At 39.9% G+C, this 22,391-nt stretch overlaps 1 protein-coding gene across 2 annotated transcripts; it reads right to left on the bottom strand.

The window, feature by feature from the left end:
• Positions 1-840: 840 nt before the first annotated feature.
• c1qtnf12 (C1q and TNF related 12) lies at positions 841-20,541 on the bottom strand. 2 transcript variants are annotated; one of them, XM_067593153.1, is made up of 8 exons: positions 19,357-20,541; positions 8,027-8,134; positions 7,730-7,841; positions 7,350-7,534; positions 6,525-6,633; positions 5,191-5,284; positions 3,176-3,254; positions 841-3,082 (listed from the first exon to the last, which is right to left on the bottom strand). In XM_067593153.1, the coding sequence occupies exons 1-8, from the start codon at positions 19,534-19,536 to the stop codon at positions 2,984-2,986; spliced, it is 966 nt and encodes a 321-aa protein (XP_067449254.1). In that variant the 5' UTR covers positions 19,537-20,541; the 3' UTR covers positions 841-2,983. The 2 variants fall into 2 exon arrangements, with proteins under 2 accessions (XP_067449254.1, XP_067449255.1); XM_067593154.1 differs by having other exon boundaries at positions 8,027-8,131.
• Positions 20,542-22,391: the final 1,850 nt, after the last annotated feature.

Genomic DNA, 22,391 nt, shown 5'->3' with positions numbered 1-22,391 from the left:
CTGGTACCTAAAAATGTTGGGCAGTTCATTTAAAAATAAAAAAGTCATGTTTGTTTTCCATATTTTGGGTGTGCTTTTCAGCAAGCAGCCCATTCCTGTCTGAAATGTGTGCTACAGTAGGTGGCTGAAATAGCATGTGGGTGCAACGTTCTTGTGGTTGGTCCTTGGGTACAGTATGTGACACTTGGCATTTCAGCAATGCTTCCATGAGAAGCCTCTATTATAAAGCATTCATGCAATGATGCTAACAAGCTCATTTTACTGGCTGGACAAGCTTTCGAGCCATAAAGTCTAAGACCTTCTTATTAGTGTCTTGTGAGACCACCCAGGAAACAATATACTATCATTAAAGATTTTTTTAATAATCACTAAAGTATAATGATAAAGACATGATTTCCCTTGACTGCAGTGTGTTTTAATTAAGCTGGAAACTTGAGGATTATAAAATACATGAAAAGCAGTCTGGACAAAAGGTAATAGCCATTAGATTTAGTTCCCTGGACACACAATCCTGAATGACATGCAGAGTGTCTCATTTCAAACACGAAGATGTTTTAGTAATATTTTACAGGTAGGTAACTGCAGTCATGGATTTACTTGGCAGTCTGCCAGTGTTTGCAAAAGTATTTGAGGTATTTGGGGTATTTTACATTTCACATGATGCCACAGAGAAAAGTTTTGTTGCGCTTCAGAGGATCATATCATAAACAAATCAGAAAAAAAGAAACCCTGATAGCAATTTCCCTCCCTTGAGCTTTTGATCATAATGTTATCATGAGTGTTTAAATTAATATGCATCACTATTATCATCATTATTATGTGCAGAAACCAAAAAGCAAAGATTTTAAAGAGTTTAATTTCAAATTACAGCATATTATGAGTAATAAAAAAATAGTAAAAAGATATAACTTTATTCTTGCAGTAATCTGTGGTTTCAACAGTCCACGAGACTGTAAATCAACACGATTGATACATTTTCTCAAACATAAATACCATATCAAATTTCAATGCTTCCCAATGTTACTGGTGTATCACTTATGATAAATTACAAATATCTATATGCAAAGAAAAGAATAAAATACAGTGAAAATAAACAAGTGATAAATGAGAACACAAATGGGCCTGTAAAAAGGAATCTTCTCTTACAGTCAAAAGGTGTATCTGGATTTGTTTGACACGTTTAAACGAGACTAACTGGGTGTTCAGACAGAACACAAAGCAAATTTTAGACGCTGTGTGATTACATACAAAGTCAATGCAAAGACTTGAATAGACATAAATTCACCCAGGACAGCACAAATGGATGCAAATATATGTCAGCGTGAGTTGAAAATGTTCCAACTTGTACGAAAAATGTGTGTGTATCATGGGGCTTTATGATCTATCTATCTGCTTCATAAACATACAGAGACGAGAGGGAAAAAGGAGAGACTAGAGGGAAATAACAGAAAGAACCGGAGTATCTGGTGAGTTCAGTCAGAGGCTGAACTGAACACAAACACTAAGGCACACTCCGTTGCTAGCTAGCTTATAGCAACATACAGTTGGTATTTTGACTGTTAAGGGTGAATAAATACAAATGATGCAGTGGTCAAACTCTTCACTTTGCGTTCTGTCTGAATAATGGATGTATAACAAGAACAGGATATGGCGCTGCTGCTCAGCCTTGCTGCCAATTTGTCCCAGTGGCTACTCGCGGTATTGCAGAAAAAAAAATCCCCTGCGGCCATTATGAAAGAGACTGTTCTCTTTCACCTGGAACTGCAAATAAGGTAAACTCTCACTCTTTCTATCTATGACTTTTTAATCTATGAAGGTTTTATATTTGTAAAACTGTCCTCAAGCCTAGAAAAGCAATTTTAAAATCTGTGATGTCATCCCATGTAAAGTCTATGGGCTAAGCGGGAACTTGCGGGCGGGCACAGCAGGAAAAACACTACTGAGCATATTCAGTGGGCCGCACACCTGGAAGTAAACCCGGAAGCTAGAAACTTTTTTTTTGGCTTATGTGCCAGGTGAGCAATTCTCATTCGACTGAACATCTTTGAGTTTGGTATCCAATTCTTATAATACATCCATTTTCTGAACACACCTTAAAAGTCTATAGCCATGCTAGCAGCTCATTGACGCTGCACTCAGGTACAGCAGTGCTTTGAGCTAAATGCTAATGTCATCATGCTAACACTCACAATGCTAACATGCGTATCTTTAGCAGGTAATGTTTACCATGTTCACCATCTGAGTTTAGAGTGTTAGCATGCTAAAATTGTAGTTACTGAGATATTTCTGTTTACACCAAAGTAAGTGGACTGACAGGCCAACACTGACATCCCTATAGAGCCATGCTGCTAGCATAGCTAAAAATGCTAATAACAGTTATGTTACAAAATGTGTAATTTTTACATATATGGGACATCACTTTTCCAACATCATGTGAGGCCATATTCTGTCTATTGTCCATTGTCCAGTGTACTCACAGAGTCTATGTACCATATAACATATATAAATGTGAGATTAAATCCTTGAGAAAAATAACTAAAGTTCATGAGTGTGTACACAACAAAAGCATCAACATGTCAGTATACATTAAACACAAAAATACACTGTTTCATGTTCCCTAGCTCTTCCAACATCTACAGAGAACATAAAAAACATTGATATTTGGTTTAGCGCAAAGGTCTTCAACAACCATGACAATATACTGTAATAGACATATTCACATACTGCTTTATTTTCAGGTTATTCTATTGGTGAAGCGACAGGCATCCAAGTTCCTCCGGGAAGTGGCAGCGCACTGTGAAAAACAAACTCAGTCCTAGAGTTCTTCACACTGTCCTTTCACTATCTGACGAGCAGTCAAGTCCATATAAGCCTTACTTCCTTCCTTCAAACCTCCCCCGTGGTTGTGTGGTGGTGCTCATTAGCAGTCCATTGAGAAAAATAATAGTGGATGGCTTGGATGATGCCTTGTTCATGTGTGAGGCTATACACCAAGCAGCATGCCCATAAAATCAGAGCCGTTCTGTATTGTAATGGAAGCGCCGGCTGCATTATCCACAAATATGGAGGTGTACTGTCCAGCCTGCAAAAAAGAAAAGAACATACAACTTTGATGCAGAAAGATTGCACAAATACAGATATGTTATGTTTGAGTATGTCTTAGCATGCTGCTTACCTGTAGTTCCAGCAGCCCCTGTACACTGACAGTGAAGATCTTGCTGTTACTTTCTAATCCAACAATCATTTCCAGTGAACTGCAATCATATTTTAAAAAAGACATTTCTGGATGAATATTGTGTTTTCAACTATTCATGTCAAATTTGAATTGTTCCAGAAGTGCAGTGCAGAAATGCTTTAAATCAAAGGAATAGTTCAACATTTCGGGAAATATGCTTCTTCGTTTCCTGTCAAGAGTTAGACAACAAACAGCCAGTTAGGTTAGTTTAGCATTGAGAATGGAAACAGTGGGAAACAACTAGCCTGACTCTGTCCAAAGGCAACAAAATCTACTTACCAGCACCTCTTAATCTCACTAATTGACACGTTGAATCTTGTTTGTTTAATTTGTTCAAAAACTAAAGTGTAAAAACAACAATTTGCTGTTTTACAGGCGTTATGCGCCAGCCAAACTACTTCTTGGCCAGGACCTATTGCTGTGTCTGAAATCATGCCTTTGTACACTCACTCACTACCCTCTATAATAGACAATATAATATAATAGACACCTAATAGTTGTCAAATTGAGATTTCGGACACTTACTAATCGGAATCGTTTTGCGTCATCACTATCTAAAAAATGTGGAGCACTGCATTTTGGGATTGTTAGGAGAACATAGTGTACATGCCATGAACACTACATTTTTGTCGTTCCACTGTGAAATGTAAACATAGTTCACTACATAGTAAATAGAGAGTGATTTCGGACACAGCCATAATCTGACACATAACCCCCTTTAAAACAGCAAAAATGTCATTTTTACACTTCTATTTTAATTCAATGATCATCTAGTGATCCAGATGCACTAGAGCCTGGATTTTGTTACCATTGAAAAGAGCCAGACTGTTTCCCCTGTTCCAGTCTTAAAGCCAGCCAGCTGCTGGCGGTAGCTTAATATTTAGCATAACGACACGAGAGTCGTATCAATCTTCTCATCTAACGCTTGGTAAGAAAACGAATAAATGTATTACCCAAAATGCCAAACTTTTCCCTCAACAACTCAGTGCTCTAAGAGTCTGTGTATATGGTTGTTACATCTCTGCAGGCTTTAACCACACAGTGAAAGCGCTGGCTCCTGTTAAGTGGAAAATGCTACATTTTTATGGCAAATCAATCATGTTTGTCTTCACTCCAACTGCCATCACAATGAGCCTCATTTCACATTCTCTACATTTTCATGTGTGGGAGGGCGAGACTGGCTGGGGCTTTGGCTCGAAAAAGCAAAAGCCAAGCACTCTTTTGGGTTAGGTAACCCATCATAATAATATTATTTATACGTTCCTCTCATTGTACCACGCTATAAGGGAGGCTGTGGAGCTCTGCACAGTCCGGGGGAGACTTGAGGGAGCAATTTATTTCAGCAATTTTCACTGACTTTATGTAAATAAAAATGTTGAAATATTGGAAAGAACTCAAAACCATTCCCAACTGGATTTGTAAATTTTTCGTAGACCCACTGTATCAGAAACTTCATTATCTGTCTTCCACATCCCAAACAAGGACATTTCATTGCTGAACTGTTGAATATAACAGGCTGCCTGAAGTGTCAAAGGTGAGTCTATAAAGATTAGTTAGGCGACAAGGATGAGGACATTTCCTTTAAAGACCTGCTCTGCCTTTATACAGGAAATGCCAAACTGGTTCCACACAAACTGTAACAGACAACACCTTTAACAGCTCATAAATTCTGGTTAAAGTTAAAGCGGCATTAAACACCAATAAAATACCACTGTTACGTGGTAAAAGTAAACAAATGGTCAAAACAAGAATGTCAAGACTGCAAAGTGTGGTTGCAGTCAGATTAATTACTTCCCAAGATCTTTTTTTATTAACTTTTATTGGTAATAGCTGGGGGTACTACTGACCAGCATGTGCTATAGCCATAACAAATGAGAGCCACATGGTTACTAGCTATTGTAGTAACAAAGAGTGTAAGGCAGCGTGTATTTGATTTGGATTCACAGAATACCTACGTGTATCTGTGGCAGAGTGATTCAATGCAGATCAGCACACGAACGTTGTCCCTGGCCTTGAGCTGACTCTTGCTCCTCTTCACCTCATTGTGATCTGTAAGGAGGAAAAGTGTTCACAATCACATGAAGATACCGGCTGTATCATAGCTCACAAAAATGTACGTTGTCCTTGAATTGACTGTTCGCTAAACCCCTAGCAACCATAACAACGACAGGCGTGTCAAGCTTTGGATTTCTCCACATGTTGATGCGTTGTGTGTAACGCTGTAAGAGCAATAATCATATATTGTTAGTCTTTCAAAACCAAAAAACAAATGTTTATCTGCTGTAATGTAAACTGCAATCGTCCTGCAAGTATGTGTGGCTTACTAGCTTAGGCTGCAGCAGTGACCAAGCGTTACAATCAAGGTCCTGTCCTGTCCTTTATTGGATTTGGGGACATTTACACTCCAGCTAACATCCGCAATTTTTTGTGTGAAAAAGTGGCCAACTTTTCTTCAGCGACAGAAACACATCTGATCAGTCACAACTCTACATGCGGAAAAGTCACACAAAAACATTCAACATGTCGGATGGTCTGACTGTTGTGGTTTCTCATAATAATCACAGTATGTGGTGTGTTGAGTTTGCCTCCGAAAAGCTTGGTATTTTATATTTGTGTTGTTTTGGTGTCCTCTTTTTCTCTTACTACATTAAAAGTGAAAACATACTGTTTGAAAATGTGAATAAGAATGTAAGCTAAGCAGCCAAACAATGTTGTGTCAGAATGAAATAACAGTCTGATCTTCCTTTTTTTTTTAAAACTAATACTGGGACTTTTCATGTCTTCTACATGGATCATCAATAGGAGAGGATGGGTTTTTTTGCCCTCGACATGTAGCTTTAGTCTCATATGTAGCTATCAAGTGCATATTTGAAAAATGTTGTTTTAAGATTGTTGTTTTAAAACAATTCAGCTGGAAACATTAAAATATCAGCCGGAGATGATGTTGTGTTTTGAACCAACAGCTAAAGTTAGCCAAATTAGCTAGCTAGCTACAGCCGATAAATCTGACAGCAGCAGGCGTCGTTTCCACTGGAAAGGTTAGTCATATCAAGTGGACATCTGCCACATTTACATTTTGATTATGGCACGAAAAATCTATTTCAATGTTCATTTGGACACCTGACCATTGTTTTAAGACAGACTTGAAAAATTGTGAACCCATCCTTTAAATCTTCAATTATTAACACACAAAATTTTCCAGCCAGAACTGTTCCTTTACTGTTTTAGACTCTTAAGGCCTTGATGTATGTACTGTAATACCCCATATAGGACAATAACTGTGATTTACCGATGTGGACATTAGCAGAGAACTGGTAGATCCCTGTGATGGGAGCTGTGAATCTCCCGGTTGACTGGTCCATTCCAGACCCTCTGAGGAAGGCTCCTTTAGCCGGCGGCTGAAAGCACAGAAAATCAAAATTAATGTGTTTACATTTTAGAGCAATAATGCATTTATCCCTCCTCAAAGGCTCAAAGTCACTCAGTTTCTTGCTCCAGGGCACTTCAGCAGGGTTAATCCTGAAACCTAAAAGCCTTGGATACAGACCTCATTTGAATCCTCCTTGTGTCTTTCTTCTGTAAAATATCTCTTTCCACAACCAAAGTAACACATCTACACTAACATAATGCTGTGTTAGCATGTTAAGCTTAATCCTCCCTCCTCCAGCCTTGTCAGCCCATCCCAACAGGGCATAGTTCTTCCACTACAGCATGCTGTTTCAAACAGTGTCTATTTCTGTCCTCTCCACACTTTATTCCAAGTCAGAGACAGAGTGCCTTTTGTATGCCGCCCAGAGAGTGATGTGTAGAATTGAAAAAGTAGATATTTTTGACCAAACAGCCAGTCTGAGTCTCGGAGTGGCACTGCATGCTTTGCCAGTGCCAGTTACCAGTGAGGGGATGATCCTCTCATAATTCCACCACATGCAAACTAAGCGATGATTACTAAACACTCGCTCTTTCAAACACAGTTAAGACAGAGAAGCAAATGGGTCAGAAACAAAGTATGTAACCACGCAGAGGAGGATTAGCCAAAACTTTACTTTTTCAGCCACGCGCAGGGAACAAAGCTGAACCAGTTCATAAACATTTACTTGGTTTCAAACAAACATACTGTCTGAAAATTTTGGAGCTCCACCAGAGTCTTCTTGTCGACCAGCACGGGTCCCTTGAGCTTGCAATGGAAAGCCTCCTCTATTCGTCGGTAAGAGGTCATCCCCTCCAGGGTGAGGAGAGCCATAGGTAGCTGGCTGGGGCTGGTTTGTCTGTCCAATGCTGCTGCTCTCCTCTCTGTAGCCTCTGACAGAAACAAATCCAGGTTATCACAGTGCAGACTGAGTTTACATCAGTTTTCAAACCACACTTTCATCATAATGTAATGAAATACTGGGTGTTTGCAAAACTGACATAATTGTAGACAAAATATTGTGCATCCTCAAATGATCTGGACAACTTTGTCACCTGCAATGGGCTGGAAAATCAACATGTTTCTACCTTTAATCATATCTTTGAATTCCTGGAGAAGAACTTCCTGGGTCACTTCAGCCCCAGGAGAGCCAGGGGGTCCCTGTGGGCCTGGAGGACCTGGTGGACCAGGTGGGCCCGGCTAGTGAAAGATAGACACACAAAACATTAGCATTCAGCTAACTTGCTTTAAAAATGAGTATGCAACTTCACCTTATTTACAGATTACCACCTATATGTCAGTTACTTGTCATAAAATGTAAAAATCATTAAAAATGCAATGTTTTTGAAAAACTGCAGGACACACAGTCCATCTACTGGGTTTACCAGGGGTCGTTTCCGTTTGCGACACTTTCCAGGGAAGTTGCCAACAGGTCTTTTGACAAAGTCCATCCATGATCCTAGTGGATCTACTCTCTGATGATCAGAAATCTGCTACAGAAAAGAAACAGAAAAAAAGAATCATTAGGCCAATATGAGTATTAGCTAATACAAAACAAAAGGATATCAAAGAACTGTACAATATAATCAATAATGATAATAATGATGTGGAGAGGTGATGGCAAGATATAAACATATATTGATGTCCTGCTGTAGGAAAGCAACGTGAGGCATTCATGGAAAGCAAATACAACAAACCTTTAAAAGGGGCTAATTATCAGATTAATCACATATTTCATTTTTAAATATATTCATCCCAATGGGGTATAATGCAAATGATTGTACCTACGTAGCTAAATCCTATGAGTCATAATTTCTTCTTTTAAACCATCACTGGAAAATCTTGCCCTAAGATACAATTAAATGGTGCCAGACACCAAGGGAGGTCAAACAGGGAAACCCTCTTTCTTTCTTCTGCACAGTCGACTGCAACTCTTTGAAGAGTAATGCGGCTTTTCAATTTGCCATCTAAGTTTAGTCACCATTCTTCTCCAAAAGGTTTGGTTTATGCTTATTCTATTTCATTCCAGATAATTCACTCAGGTGCCGCGTCAGTTCTTATTTGCCCAATAGGCTTGGATGAATGTAAACAAACCTTGTCAAGTGATTTTTTTTTCAACACATGAAAATTTCCATGAGCACTCTCATGAAAAATGAGTCTGCTCGTGTATGCGTGATGTAGATTCTGTGGATTGCAGAGCTCAATTACTGTAGTTTATAACAACATGTCAAAATGGCCAATACTTTCTCTCTCACCCTAGGACATACTAGTATTTTCTTTTATTAATACTGCTTGTTTGAGTAATGTAATGATGGAGAATTTAATAAACGAGACAAAAGTGTATATACAGTATGTATACCAGGGTGTCTTATGATTTAAGATTGTTAGTCTATTTCCTAACTGTGTGTATGCTCAATCTTCTTATCTGAAATAACTCAGTTATAATAAATTACTGTATAGGAGACTGGGATTTGTTGGAGAGATAAGAAACACACTCCAAGAAGACCTCTGGAAGCAACATTTTTATGAATACTGCTGCAAATTGGCGTATTTTCATTCTGGTCAAATGTGAATCTGTATGAATTCCAATTACAACGAGCTTGAATCTTAACCTCACCCTTCCCCAAAAATGTCAAGTGCCTTCAGTTGAGATAGAAGAGGAGATAAAGACGAGCTATGGAGGTGAGCTGTCTGAAATGGAATTTGTTTAGGTTTGGCAGCGGGACACGGATCACTTATCTGCAAAACCAACATGCCCCTTTCTTCACTTTTAAAGACGCGCCTCTTGTTCCACCACAACAAAGTAACTCCTTGTTTGTCTTTTCAATATGCTGGAATACAAACTGTTTTCTGAAATATTTGGGATTTTCAGCAGTCTCTCTCTCTCTCTCTCTCTATTTCTCTATTTCCCCCCACCCACCCCCCCACCCCCTCTCTCTGTGACTTTCTCTTCTCTCTGACAGCAGACAAAATAAACAACTTAACAGGCGCTGTGCTGGCTGCATGTCGGATGGTTCTGTGTTTTTGTTGTGAGTTTGAGGCTTGGAAACAGATAAAAGCGGGACTGATTTGGTCAAAACAAGAATACTTTTACAATGCTTGATACTGTTTCCATAAGACTGGGAGTCTGCTGAATAAAATGTTTTTTCCTTTCAATTATTGTCATATTCATTAACATAGTGGTCTGTAAGTTGTAAAGGAATAGTTTGACATTTTGGGAAATACCCTTATTCGATCTTTTGCCGAGAGTTAGATGAGAAAATCAATACCATTCTGATATCTGTTCATTCAAAGTAAAGCTACAGCCAGCGGCCAGTTAGCTTAGCTTAGCGTAAAGGCTGGAAACAAGGGGAAATGGTTAGCCTGACTCTGTCCAAAGGTAACAAATTCCACAACCATCGGCACCTCTAAAGCTCATTGATTACCACGTTTCATGTGGTTTTATGAAGGGTTATGCATCGGACTATTTCTTGGCCGGCCACACTGACTTCCTGGTGTCTCAGCTGGTTTCCTGATAACCTCATATTGATGACAAGACTTCAGGAGGTCACATATGCCATTAATTTCACATTGGAGTTTCTGACTTGTAAATAGCATTCAACATCCAAGTTGTACTAACAACTGCTCGGATTTTTCTGAGAGCTCCCATATATCGAACTTAGTACCTGAAAATCAAGGAAACATGGTTGGCTCACATTAGCTACGACCAACTCTTGTCCGATGATATGAAAGCTTGAAAGCTGTAAATATTGGAATCTTTCCCATATTTAATTAAAAAAAATACAGTAATCCTGCATTTGAGAGTGCTGAAATTATAGCAATTGTTCAGCATCATAGGAAATACTCTTTACTCTCACTTTATTGCTGAGAGTTAGATGAGTGGATTGATATCACTCTCAAATCTGTCCGTTAAATATGGAGTGAAAGCCAGCAGTCGGTTAGCTTAGCTTAGCATAAAGACTGAATATTTAATAATTACTGGATACTGGGTAATTAACATGTTTTATCTTGTTTGTTTAATCCGTACAAACACTGAAGTGTAAAAACAACACGTTGGGCTTTTTATGAGGGGGTTATGATAAACATGTCATAAACGTGTCAGTTATACATTTCGGTTTTTACTGGCTGTATCGACATATTTACAGACATGAGACTGGTATTGATCTTCATGTCTTTCTCTTGGCGAGAAAGCGAATAAGCGTATTTTCCCAGATGTCTAACTTGTCCTTTAACATAAGAACATTCAGTTCTGTGAGCTTTAACAAATATTAACATGATGATAACTGGGAGTTGTGGAGGCGCTGGGGTTGTTCTAGTATTCCATGCCTGTGGCAGTTTGAGTATATTTCCACTGAGATTAATTGTAAAACTGTGAATCATCACCTCAGACACTGTTAGACAGCTCAGTATGATCTGAAAGACACACATTTGATTAGGAGAGCCTGTGGCCGCTAAGTCCTTAAAAGTCAAAGCTTTACATTTGTTCTTTTGTTTATGTCATAGATCACTGTCTTACGCTGCCAGAGATATGAAACAGTGCACGTTGGCCCACACATGTGACTTGTAATGACACATCTTAGCCATTCCCTACATGATAATAAAAAAGACAGCATATCATTGCCAGGAAATCAGCCATACTCTGAGCTTGTTATCCTCTTTAACACACGCCATTGTAATTAAACCATTAAAATCTTGCCCTCAAGGATTTTCTGTGCTCAGGGAAGAAAGGCTATGACCAAGGTAATTATTACCTTCATTTCTGAGCTACAAAATAACAGCAAATCACTGTATAAATAATTTAATCATCAGCTCAAGGAATGCTATATTTTTCCATTATACAATTGTGTTCTCATTTTAGGCATCTGCCCTGTCAGATACACCATAATGACAGCTGGGATGGCTCACACAACTTGAAAAAATGTGATTCATTGTAAGCAGGTGAGTCTCTGTCTCGACTGAGAATATCAAAGCCTCCACACATGCAGACTGAAAACCATATTGCTTGATGACACAAGGAAACCTGTCAGAGGCGTTCAATCTCTCACTCGCCGCTATTCACTGTGGCGCAAAGTAAACTATGGATTCCCGCGCATAGCTCTGTATCAGCACGTACAACTCGTGAACAAAGTGGGGCGGGAGTAGATCCAGGTATCAGTCTGAGAGTTGATGAAGAACACCAGGGTTCTGGCTTTGATCACCGCTGATGTGTGAGTGCCTCGTCTGTCAGCAGGTGTGTGCGCACGCCTTTCCAGCACGGACCAAGAGAATGTGTCAGGTATTCTGTCGAAAGGTGAGAAACTTTAAATCTTCCAGACAGTGTTTATCTTCATAGGTGGGGGTTTAAATCATGCTGCATTACTGAGGCTCAGACACTAACACTGGGATGTATTGTCTGTGAAAGAAGTACTCAGAGCCTCCGCATAAAAGGGACATAAAGCACTTTTTGTGATTTTCTGTAATTTATACACTGTTATGATGTCAAATGTTTATGTTAAACATGGTCAAACTTCCAAAACTTGAGGTTAACGCATATAAAAATACTCTCTGAAAGTCAAAAGCCAGAGCCTGCTCTGAATGCTCCGTTTGCAGTGTTACCTCTACTTTCCCATCGAACTGACGTCAGATTGTTCACGCAATGCCCACAAACAGCCATTCGCTGGTAGCCTTTGTTGCTAAGGTAAATGGTAAATGGATTTGACGTATATAGCACCTTTCTAGTCTTCCGACCGCTCAAAGCGCTTTTACACTACAAGCCACATTCACCTATTCACACACACACACTCACACACTGATGGCGGCAAGCTACCATGCAGGGTGCTGGTGCAGCCATCGGGAGCAATTTAGGGTTCAGTATCTTGCCTAGGGACACTTCGACATGCGGACTGGAAAAGCCAGGAATGGAATCGCCAATCTTACAATTAGTGGACGACCCGCTCTACCTCCTGAGCTACAGCCGCCCCACTCTATTGGTTGCTTACATTGTCCATTTGCATAATTATGATTGGATCCAGACTCAAACGTGTACAGATGTAGAAGTTTAGATTTTGATTAAAGAACGAGACAAAGAAGCAAAATCTGACTACTGCTGTTTGTGTACGTAGCTTCCTGAGCTGTTGTTTGCTGAGAGGCAGCTTCTGGAAGTTAACCAATCAGAACAGAGTTGGTTTAGCAGGAGGGGGACCTTAAAGAGACAGGAGCTAAAACGGCCTGTTTCAGACAGAGGCTGAACTGAGAGACTGTATAAAGAGCCAGTATAAGATAACTACATTTCAGTAGAGCACTAGAATATGAATATAGAGCTGGAAATGTGCAGGATATATCCCCTTTAAGTTGAAACAACAATGTAAATATACTCCATTACAAGTAAAAGTACTGTATTCAACATTTTACTTAAGTTAACATACAAGAGACTAGTACAAAATGTACTTAAAGTATACATGTAACAGTATACAGTACTTGCTCTGATTGATTCATTAAATATGACCTTATTAGATTGTTTTTACTGATGCATCAATGTATAAGCAGCATTTTCCTGTTGTAGCTTGTCGAGTTGAAGCTAGTTTGTAAATACTGTCAAGTCTTGTGGTTCCCAACCTCCAGAGGGTCATAAGATAAATTTGGGGGGTTCATGAGATGATTTATGGGACAGGAGTGAAAACCACAGATTTCTGTTCATCCTGTATTTCTCTAATCTTTGCTGTTTTTGTAAAATATTGGCTAGCTTTTACCACAATTACTGTAAATGAAACCATCTCAAAAGTTTAAAGGGGAAATAATTCTTTGGAGGAACTTCTAACGACCCAAAGACATCTGAAACGTGACAAGAGACGAAACTAGACACTGCTTTTTTGTTAAAATTCTTGGGAGCCATTAGTTTAACCTTTACCAATGCATTGTATTTTATAAGCTTATCGTATGTCTGTTATTTTAAAATGTCATTTTACTAACTGGAAAGTAACAAGTTTCTATAGCCTGCCAAATAAATGTAGTAAAAGTATAAAATGGAAATACTAAAGAACAAATACCTCAAAATTGAATTACAGTATTTGAGAAAATATATTTACTTTCCTTGTTTTATTAACCTACAGCACAGTGTATTTGGAGTTTTGGATCAATTAGTGAATCACTTGTAACCAGTGTTGATCATTCACAGAAGCCTATGGGATTTTATTACCAAGTAAAGAATGATTTGGCTCCACATGAATAATCCTTGTACGTGCACTGCTTTAAGTGTGTTTGTCATGTAGTTTGGGGGAAAATTAGGGTGAATTTATTTGAAGCAATAAAAATGGGAAAATTTCCCTGGGGCAGCATGCCACCAAAAACACAAACACAACTGTTAAAACATGTCTCTGAAACTCTACTCCATGGCAGGCAGCTCCTGAATTTTTCCACGAGTACAGTTGAACTTATCTTATTTTCTTTTCTGTGTTATCTGTTTTGCTACCTGTTCATGCACACTGGAGGACATGAAACTTTTTGTAGCTGATAAAAATGTTGCACAGGCAGGTTTAAGGTTAGACAGGATGATGGAGAGCCTTCCATAATCCCTTGTTTTTACATCCCCATACTGCTCTCTGTGCAGTCATCCATGCATGGGTGGACGGGCCCGACGCTGGGCCGATCCCTCCCCTGGAGGCAGGGATCCCCAGGCGGTGTAGGATGAGGGGATCCTGGTAACCTGCGTGCATCCCAGTCGTCATGCATCCACCCTCGTGTTCCCCACCGCTGCACTTCACACAAACAGATTGCCTCGAGGATTTATTGCTGAAGAGCTAAATACAGTTCGGCATGCAATGTTGACTCTGTTTTTGTCTCACTGTGTTATTACTCAATTGGCAAGCAACGTGTGCAAAACATAATTACTCTATCACACTATGGATGCTGCTATTAGTTCAGCAAATGTTGAAGGAACACCATGTGAAAGTGTAAATGAAATATAGTTTATTATAATGATATAGTTGAACATGCTTTTTATAATATGGCCTGATTTCAAGTTGCTGTTTCTAACAACTTCACTGTTGTCCAAACAAAGGTGTGTATGCATTTATTATGTGTGAGAGAAAATGAATAAATTTGTGTTTATGCTTGAGAAATTACCAGAGACAACCTTGGCTTCCTCTTTATATAAAAAGGCAATATAAGCTGGAAGAGACTTTGATCGCTCTGTCACATCTGTTTTGTGTACAAATTATAGCTTTGAAATTGGAGTGAGTGCTCATTTTCCCTGTGGTAGGTAAAATGTTGAAAAGCACCAGTGATCCAGTTCCATCTCAGGTACAGGTTTGCCCCATGGTTTGACTATGGGCAGAACATTTGAGGTACAAAGTCCTTAGATCCTCCTCCTTTTATATGATTCATTTGTGGTTCTATGTCACATTAGTACATACCGTCAATGGTTTATTTTTAGTTTCTTATTTTTATTATGCAACTAATTTTCCCCTGAGTATTTGGAGAAATATAAAAGGTTGTAGCACAACAGGGTGACTAACCAACTAAAACTGCAAAACAGTTGTACATGTTTGTTTTAAAAAGTACAATTGATGCCAAAAACAATGGCATGCATTATTAAAGGAATACTTCATTACATCAATTCAGTACTTCACTACATCATTTTCATTTGCTTTCTTGAAGAGAGTTAGATGAGAAGATTGATACTCATCTTGTGTCTCTTAAATATGAAGCTAGAGCCAGCAGCCTGTTAGCTTAGCTTAGCATAAATACTGGAAGCAGGGGAAAACAGCTAGCCTGGCTCTGTCCACTGCAAGCAGCAACTATAACGGCTTGAGGCTGCTAGATGCTGACTCCTATTGACTCCCATTCAAAAAGTGCCAACTTCTCTCTAGAAATACTAAGTCATCATTTTTTTCAATGAGTCATTATGGTGTGAATTGCTAAATTCAGGCTCTCTTATAAGTGTGCTGGTGGTCATTTTGGAAATTATTGCTCTGTTAATACAATTTGAAGACTTATAGTAGCTTTGATATCTGCCATGTGGGTGTTGATTGACAGCTGTGATTGACACCTGTTGTTCTCTCCGGCTCCTGGACTGGCACTGAGTTGGACTATTGTCGCAATATTTCAGTAATTTTAATGTTAGTTGATTATGATACCTGCCCTGTTAGCACAATTTAGCTAAAGTAGATTAGTCTGAGTGTGCAGCGGTCAGTGTTCCCAATATGTTAGCGTTAGCTTCAGTCTGAGGTAGAGGTGTGTGTTTCCGCAGCGTGAAAGGCAACAGCCCACACTCCTTATTTGAAAGATGTCGATGACCATAAGCTGCAACTCTGGGCTTCGAAACTGGCTGGAACGTAAACCAAAATGTGATGTCACACCTCGCTATGTCCATCTTTATATACAGTCTATGGTCCACCAATTGTGGTGCTAGAAGGTCAGTAATTAAATTTAGCTCACTATTTAGCATATCATATCTCTTATATATAATCCATACAGAAACCAAAGTATAAAATAACATGTTTAGCGCCCATAACCTCCCATAAAACCACAATGCGTTGTTTAAATATGTCAGTTTTTTTTTTACAAATTAAACAAACAGGATATAACATGTTAATTAGTGAGCTTTAGAGGTGCTGGTAGGCAGATGTTGTTACCTTTGGACAGAGCCAGGCTAGCTGTTTCCTGTTTCCAGTGTTTATGCTAAGCTAAGCAAAACAGCTACTGGCTGGAGCTTCATATTTAACAAACAGATTTGAGAGCAGTATCAATCCTCTCATATAACTCTTGGTAAGAAAGTGAAAAGGCATATTTCCCAAAATGTTGAACTATTGCTTTAATCTAACTGCTACACAGGAAATTGTGACACTACATATCTAACCATTTCAATATTCTCAAATGCAGTATGCATGGGATTTTTTTATACAACTGCACCTTGTAATGCACATCATATGCACCTGCAAGATAAATGTGGAACCTCCACCCTCCATTGTTGATAAAAAAATATATATAATGGCCATCTTAGGTTGATTAACCAGCACTGTAGTTGTCTTTACTTTAAACCACAGTGGACCAATCGACTATAAAAATGCAGCAATAATTCTGAAATCATGGTTTCAGGAACATGACCAGCACATGATAAGAATCAGGCAAGATTAAGGGATTTTTGTATAAATCTGGCATCAATCTGAATCCATTATAAATGAAACAAAATCCAAATAAAACAGTCCCACTATGTGTCTGGGAGGTGAACATACAATACTATGCCGTTTATTTTACTTGTGAATTTCAGATGTAATGACAAAAGACTATTTATTATTTGTTTCTCTTTCGTTCTCCCTCTGAAGACTTCATTAGGTAATTTTACAATGTTAAATAAGCGTAACCTTTTGGTGGTCTGACATGTTGAAAGCAGACTATAAGTAGTTCACACCAGCAGTAGTGTATGAGAGGTGTGTGCTCTCACAGTGGTCCTGTTTCCTGTGGGACTCTGTCTTGTCTCTTATGTGTAGGTTGATCCAAAAGGTCCCACACACTGCTGCATTAATCATCATTGGGGATGAGAGAGAGGAAACAAAAACCCTCGCCTCGGGCTAAACCCAGCCATTACTCAACACGCCAGGCGTGATGTTTGACTTGACTCCCTCAATTACAGCCATCACAGATCCCTCACTGCTCTCAATAATGACAGATTCCTCTCATCTTTAGAGTGGAGAGCAATAAGGCTTACATCGGTGCACCTCTAAAAGTATAAATCGGACAACGTGAGGGTTCACAGAGATCACGGTTGTTTGAAATGTTCCTCAGTTATCATCTCATTAAAAAAATTCCACTCACAGCACAACTCCACACCTCACTATTGTGATCACTTTCAAATGGAAAATCTCCCGAGGAATGCAGTGTACAACTGCACGCTGCCAACAGCCCACACACGGGATTGGTCAGATAGAAAGTGAATACCATCATAAGAACTGTTTCCACTGTTTCCACTGGGTACAAGGGAAAAAAATGTAAATGTGGAGTGTAAATGTTTGGCTTGTTTGAGAACACAAATTTCTTGCCAAGACAGCTCCAATGGACGTGTTGTTTTCTCTGGGACGCAACAGATGTGTAATAGGATAAACTTACAAACTACCCAAGAAAAGCAAGTTTACCACTTTCCTGGTGTGTGGCACACTTTTTTTTTTTACTTGAACAAAAATCTCACATAGAGTGGCAACAACAAATGCGTTTTCCAATCTTGAATACAACCACTTCCACAGATGTCAAGCTTAAAGCTCAGGTTCTCATCAGAGGTGACACTGTTTGGCAAAGACACTATCTGGCATAACACTGCGTCTTAAGAGTGATTATGTCATTACCCTCTGATTGTGAGAGATGAGATGAAAAGAATGTTACTGAGGGAGGCACAGGGGGCTAATCCTCGCCGAGGTGTTCTCTTTCAGGACCCTTTCTATGGGGCTTTGTGAGGGGCTTACACGGCATGCTGCCCCAGTTTTCGGGGCCGCACCGCCCCTATCGGATGTCCCAGACACAGCGGAGTCAGACTAGGCCTGTGAATGACAGAATCAATGGGCTGGGAACAACATCGCCATAGGTCTTTAAATATCTGCCCACCTAACTTTCCCAGGAGTTACATCATGACAGTGGGCCTGCGGGGGGAAGTTTGTGAAGACAGCGAGACACCCAGCTCCCTATGGGATGAGACAGAGGAGTGAGAACCCAGTGGGGTGCAATCTTCAGCAGGCTTGAGGGTTGACACAAGGTCATCCTTCATAGCCTCTGCTTTTACAGGGCAAACCAAGTCAAATAAACATCACCAGGCCACAACCACCTACAATGTGTTCTTAAAGATACAAAGGAGACCTCACTGCGCGGTTTTCATGGGGGGGGGGGCGGTGGAGGTTACCGTTAGGATTCCAGAGGCTGGCTGGTAGGGGCTGAAGTGAAGGCGGGTATATAGGGCAGTGAGAGTTATATGAGAATGCCAACATAATGGGTGGGCTGAAAGCAAAACAAATAGCCTGTTGGAAACCCTCGCAAATATGCAACACCAGCAATAAACCAATAAATAACAGAGTCAAGGGCCAACTGTTGCTCCTGAAAATGGAATTGTACCACTGTGGCGCAGTTTTACCAGACGTTTCTAATGAAAACAACGCTGTTCTTCATTTACGGATGACTATTTTTCTCACTTGTTGTCATGGTAACAATTCTCTTGAGCTAATAAGAATCTGTTTCGCATTTTCAATTGTTTTGTTTACGCATTAATTTCCTGCTGTGGCGATGAGGCATCAATAAATATCTTATCTCCTTCTACCTGATACATGAAACCTTGCAATCTCCTGATTTGTTCACATAGGCCGGAAAATTGGTGGCAGACACCCGCAGCGTGCACTAATTGATGCATTGATCAGCCTTTAGATGTCCACATTCCTAGCATACCTCCGGAAGTCATCCATTTAGTGTTTCACACATTTGGGTCCGTCTCACTGTCTGAGGTTTGACCTAGTAGGGCACACCTGTCCTGTCCCAGCTTTTTACCATTGCCACACTTTTATTTGCCCTGCATATTGCCTGTGCTGACAAGAAATCTGCACATATCTCACATATCTGCAGGTTGACTTCAAACTTTAATCTACACCTCTGTTTATCTATATGCTATATCACTATAAGAAAGTAGCTCATAAATGATACATTAAGAAGCTTAATATATATTTTTTAAAAGTCATTTTAACATTTAGAGAGTTGCAGCCACTACCTTGATGCTTCCACCGACCTCCTCACTGTTGGATAGAGTAGCGTTGTACGTCTCTGTGTGCTGTGGGGTGGCTTCCTTTGGCCTCTTTCTCTCCTTCTTGGCATCCACCCCATCCAGAAGGACACACTGAGTCCAAAAAACTGCAGCCACCACAGCCAGAGGCCCGGCCCCACACCACATCTTCACACTCTTTCTATCAGCACCAGGATCCTTGCAGAAACAACCTGAATCTTCTGGGGAGGAACCGCCGTGTGATTAGTCAGAAGCTTGAAGATGCCCACAAGGCTCACAAACACAAAGTCCCAACGGGTGGAAGGAGACTGGAGGAATGCAGCTTCAGGGACTCCCTGTCCAAGAGACTGATTGCTGCCGCTGTTGCTCCCCTCTTGATGAGCTCTCAGCCAGCACAACGTTGCAGGGGCACTGCTAACTCTAGCCAGAAAGCCAGGAGGCTTACTCAACTATGAAATGTGTCAAGCAGAATGGTCCAAGGGTATGACAGATCGGCGCAGATCTGACAGCAAATAAACCCATTAGTGAGATTTTTCACGCTTTCTGCTCTGTTGGGGGGTGAGGTGTAGGGGAGGGAGGGGGGGTGGGGGGGGGGGTACAGGGGGCAAAAGAAGAGGCAGAGAGGAGGGGCGTCCAAAGCTGAGGGTGGGCTGTGGGGGGTAGAGATGGATGGCAATATTCTCTTTTTACCCCCACTCTTCTCCTACTGTTTCTCACACTGAGCAGTGGATCCAGTCTCCAGCAAAGTGGTGCGGTGGCTGGAAAAACTGCAAGATCCACAGAAGTTGGACTTTCACCAAAAGATGCAGCTCAGCATTCAAATCAGTCAGGTCTGTCCGCGCACCATGTGCCCGCGGGGATGCAGAAGGAACAAAGCCTGAGAGAAGATGGATGAGGTCCAGTTTTGATCTTTGCCCAGACTTTTTCTTCTTGAAGTATAAACTCACAAAACTTTACAGGTAGCAGCGTGCTCTTTTTTTTTTTTGCTTGTGCTCAGGTGCTCTCCCTACTGACTGTCCCAGCAAGTCATCAAGTCCAAGGCCATGTGCACGTTTCACGTCAAAGAGCAGCGGTTTGATGTGTGGTAGGTCTCTTTATGTCTGCTCCGTCGCACTCCCTGTCCCTCTGGTCTCAGTTGCTCCTTTGCTCTCTGACTGAGCGTACAGGAGGGCTCACAGTGGAGTTTTATCATCACCCTTTCTCCCTCCCTCCCTCCCGCCTCTCTTTCTCTCTTCCCCCCCCTCTCTCCCTCTCCCACTCCCTCTCTGTTTCTCTCCCTTGCCTCTATTGGCAATCTCACTAGCTTATTCAGCTCTGTTTTATCTCATACTGTAGATGAAATGCTCAAGCTGAAGAGGTTCTTTGGCAGACAAGCACTGTGTGTGTGCATGTGTGTGTGTGTGTGTATGTGTGTGTGTGTGTGTGTGCCTGTGAAAGACGTGTGTATCTGTCATTTTGGCTCAGTATTAGCCTACTCTACCAAAACCCTGTGTTTAGATCCAAGCAAGAAAGAGAAACAAATTCATGCACTTTTTTTTGTGACCTTAAGGCATTATCTTGTGTAATCTCTTGCTTGAAAACGTGCCAAAGATTCCTGACTGTGCGATATACCACAGCGCATACCTGTTTGTTTTATTCTGTTCAGATGTTCAGCAAAATGTCACTTGTCTGAATGCTCTAAGAGGAAAAGAGTTGAAGTAATACTTGTATTTCAAGTAGTGTAAATTGCAGCTTTCAGTAAATAGCCTAACACAGGACTGATGTGAACAAATTGTTGGTCTGATATTCCTACAGTCAGCTCATCTGACTTAAAGGAAATCAGCCCTTTCATACTCTTATTAGGATAAATAACATGTTAGCTCAAGAGTGCCACTAAGTTGTTTTTTTGTTTTGTTTTTTTTAACTTGACAACTTTTTCTTAGACTGCTGTTTGGTCTGTTTGACATTATTACATTTTAATATAGTGCCACCCAGAGGCAGCAGCCTGAAGTACAAACAGCTCAACCAGTACAGTACCTTTCCAGTATGGCTTCATACTGGTGCCATCTAGAGTTCCTGGCACTTCTCTCTGAAAACACACAGCAGCCCAAACAGCGTCAAGCCTGCCAGACGGAAACATAATAAAACCGGAAAACTGGGTGATTTTGCCTTTAAAGTAAAAGATAGAAATCCAGATTGTATGTGTTGGAATAAAACAAGAAATAAAGAATGTTTTCCATCACTTTTAGCTTCTATTTCTCATTGATCCATTACTTTTACCTATCCATCACATGAATTGATTCATACCATACCATTTATCCATTACTTTTAGCCACAATATATACATTTTTTTCTAACTCTTTATATTGTTCATACATTACTTTCAACTACTTGAACTGTTATTCATTACTTTTAGATCTATTTCAACCATTTATCCATAATTAGTATCCATTATTTTCTTCATTTTCAACACAGATCACCATTCGGCTCACATAGTAAAGATTTTGACCTGCAGAAATGCTGAGCAGAATGTGCTAAAGTAATATAACAATCATTAATAACACAATATAAAATAATATTTTCATACTAAAAAAATGAATGATTTGATGTGTGAAAAAAATGATGAATGTGATTTAGTATATGTGCATTTATGTATAAAGTATTTCACCAATAGAATTATATTATTAACCAAAAATTCAAAACTTTTGTCCACAACAAATATCCAATGTTGATTTTTTTGAATGTAAAATTCTTAATATGTATTTCTTTAGAGATAAAACAAATTATAAACATTTGTCCACATTTTCAGGATTCCAGTAACCTTGTGTTACTTCCTGCAAGTGCAGAGGTAACCTCTGGGGTAAATACTCCTACTGCTTTACCAGTGGTGGAAGATAACTAAGTACATTTACTCAAGTATTGTACTTATGTACAATTTTGAGGTACTTGTACTTTACTTGAGCGTTTCCATGTTATGCTACTTTATACTTCCACTCCACTACATTTCAGAGAGAAATATTGTACTTTCTACTCCACGACATTTA

The sequence above is a fragment of the Thunnus thynnus genome, chromosome 6 (assembly GCF_963924715.1).
Source record: "Thunnus thynnus chromosome 6, fThuThy2.1, whole genome shotgun sequence".
Lineage (NCBI taxonomy): Eukaryota > Metazoa > Chordata > Actinopteri > Scombriformes > Scombridae > Thunnus > Thunnus thynnus.
The sequence above is the reverse complement of the archived record's forward strand: the minus strand, read 5'-3'. Positions and strand labels throughout refer to the sequence as shown.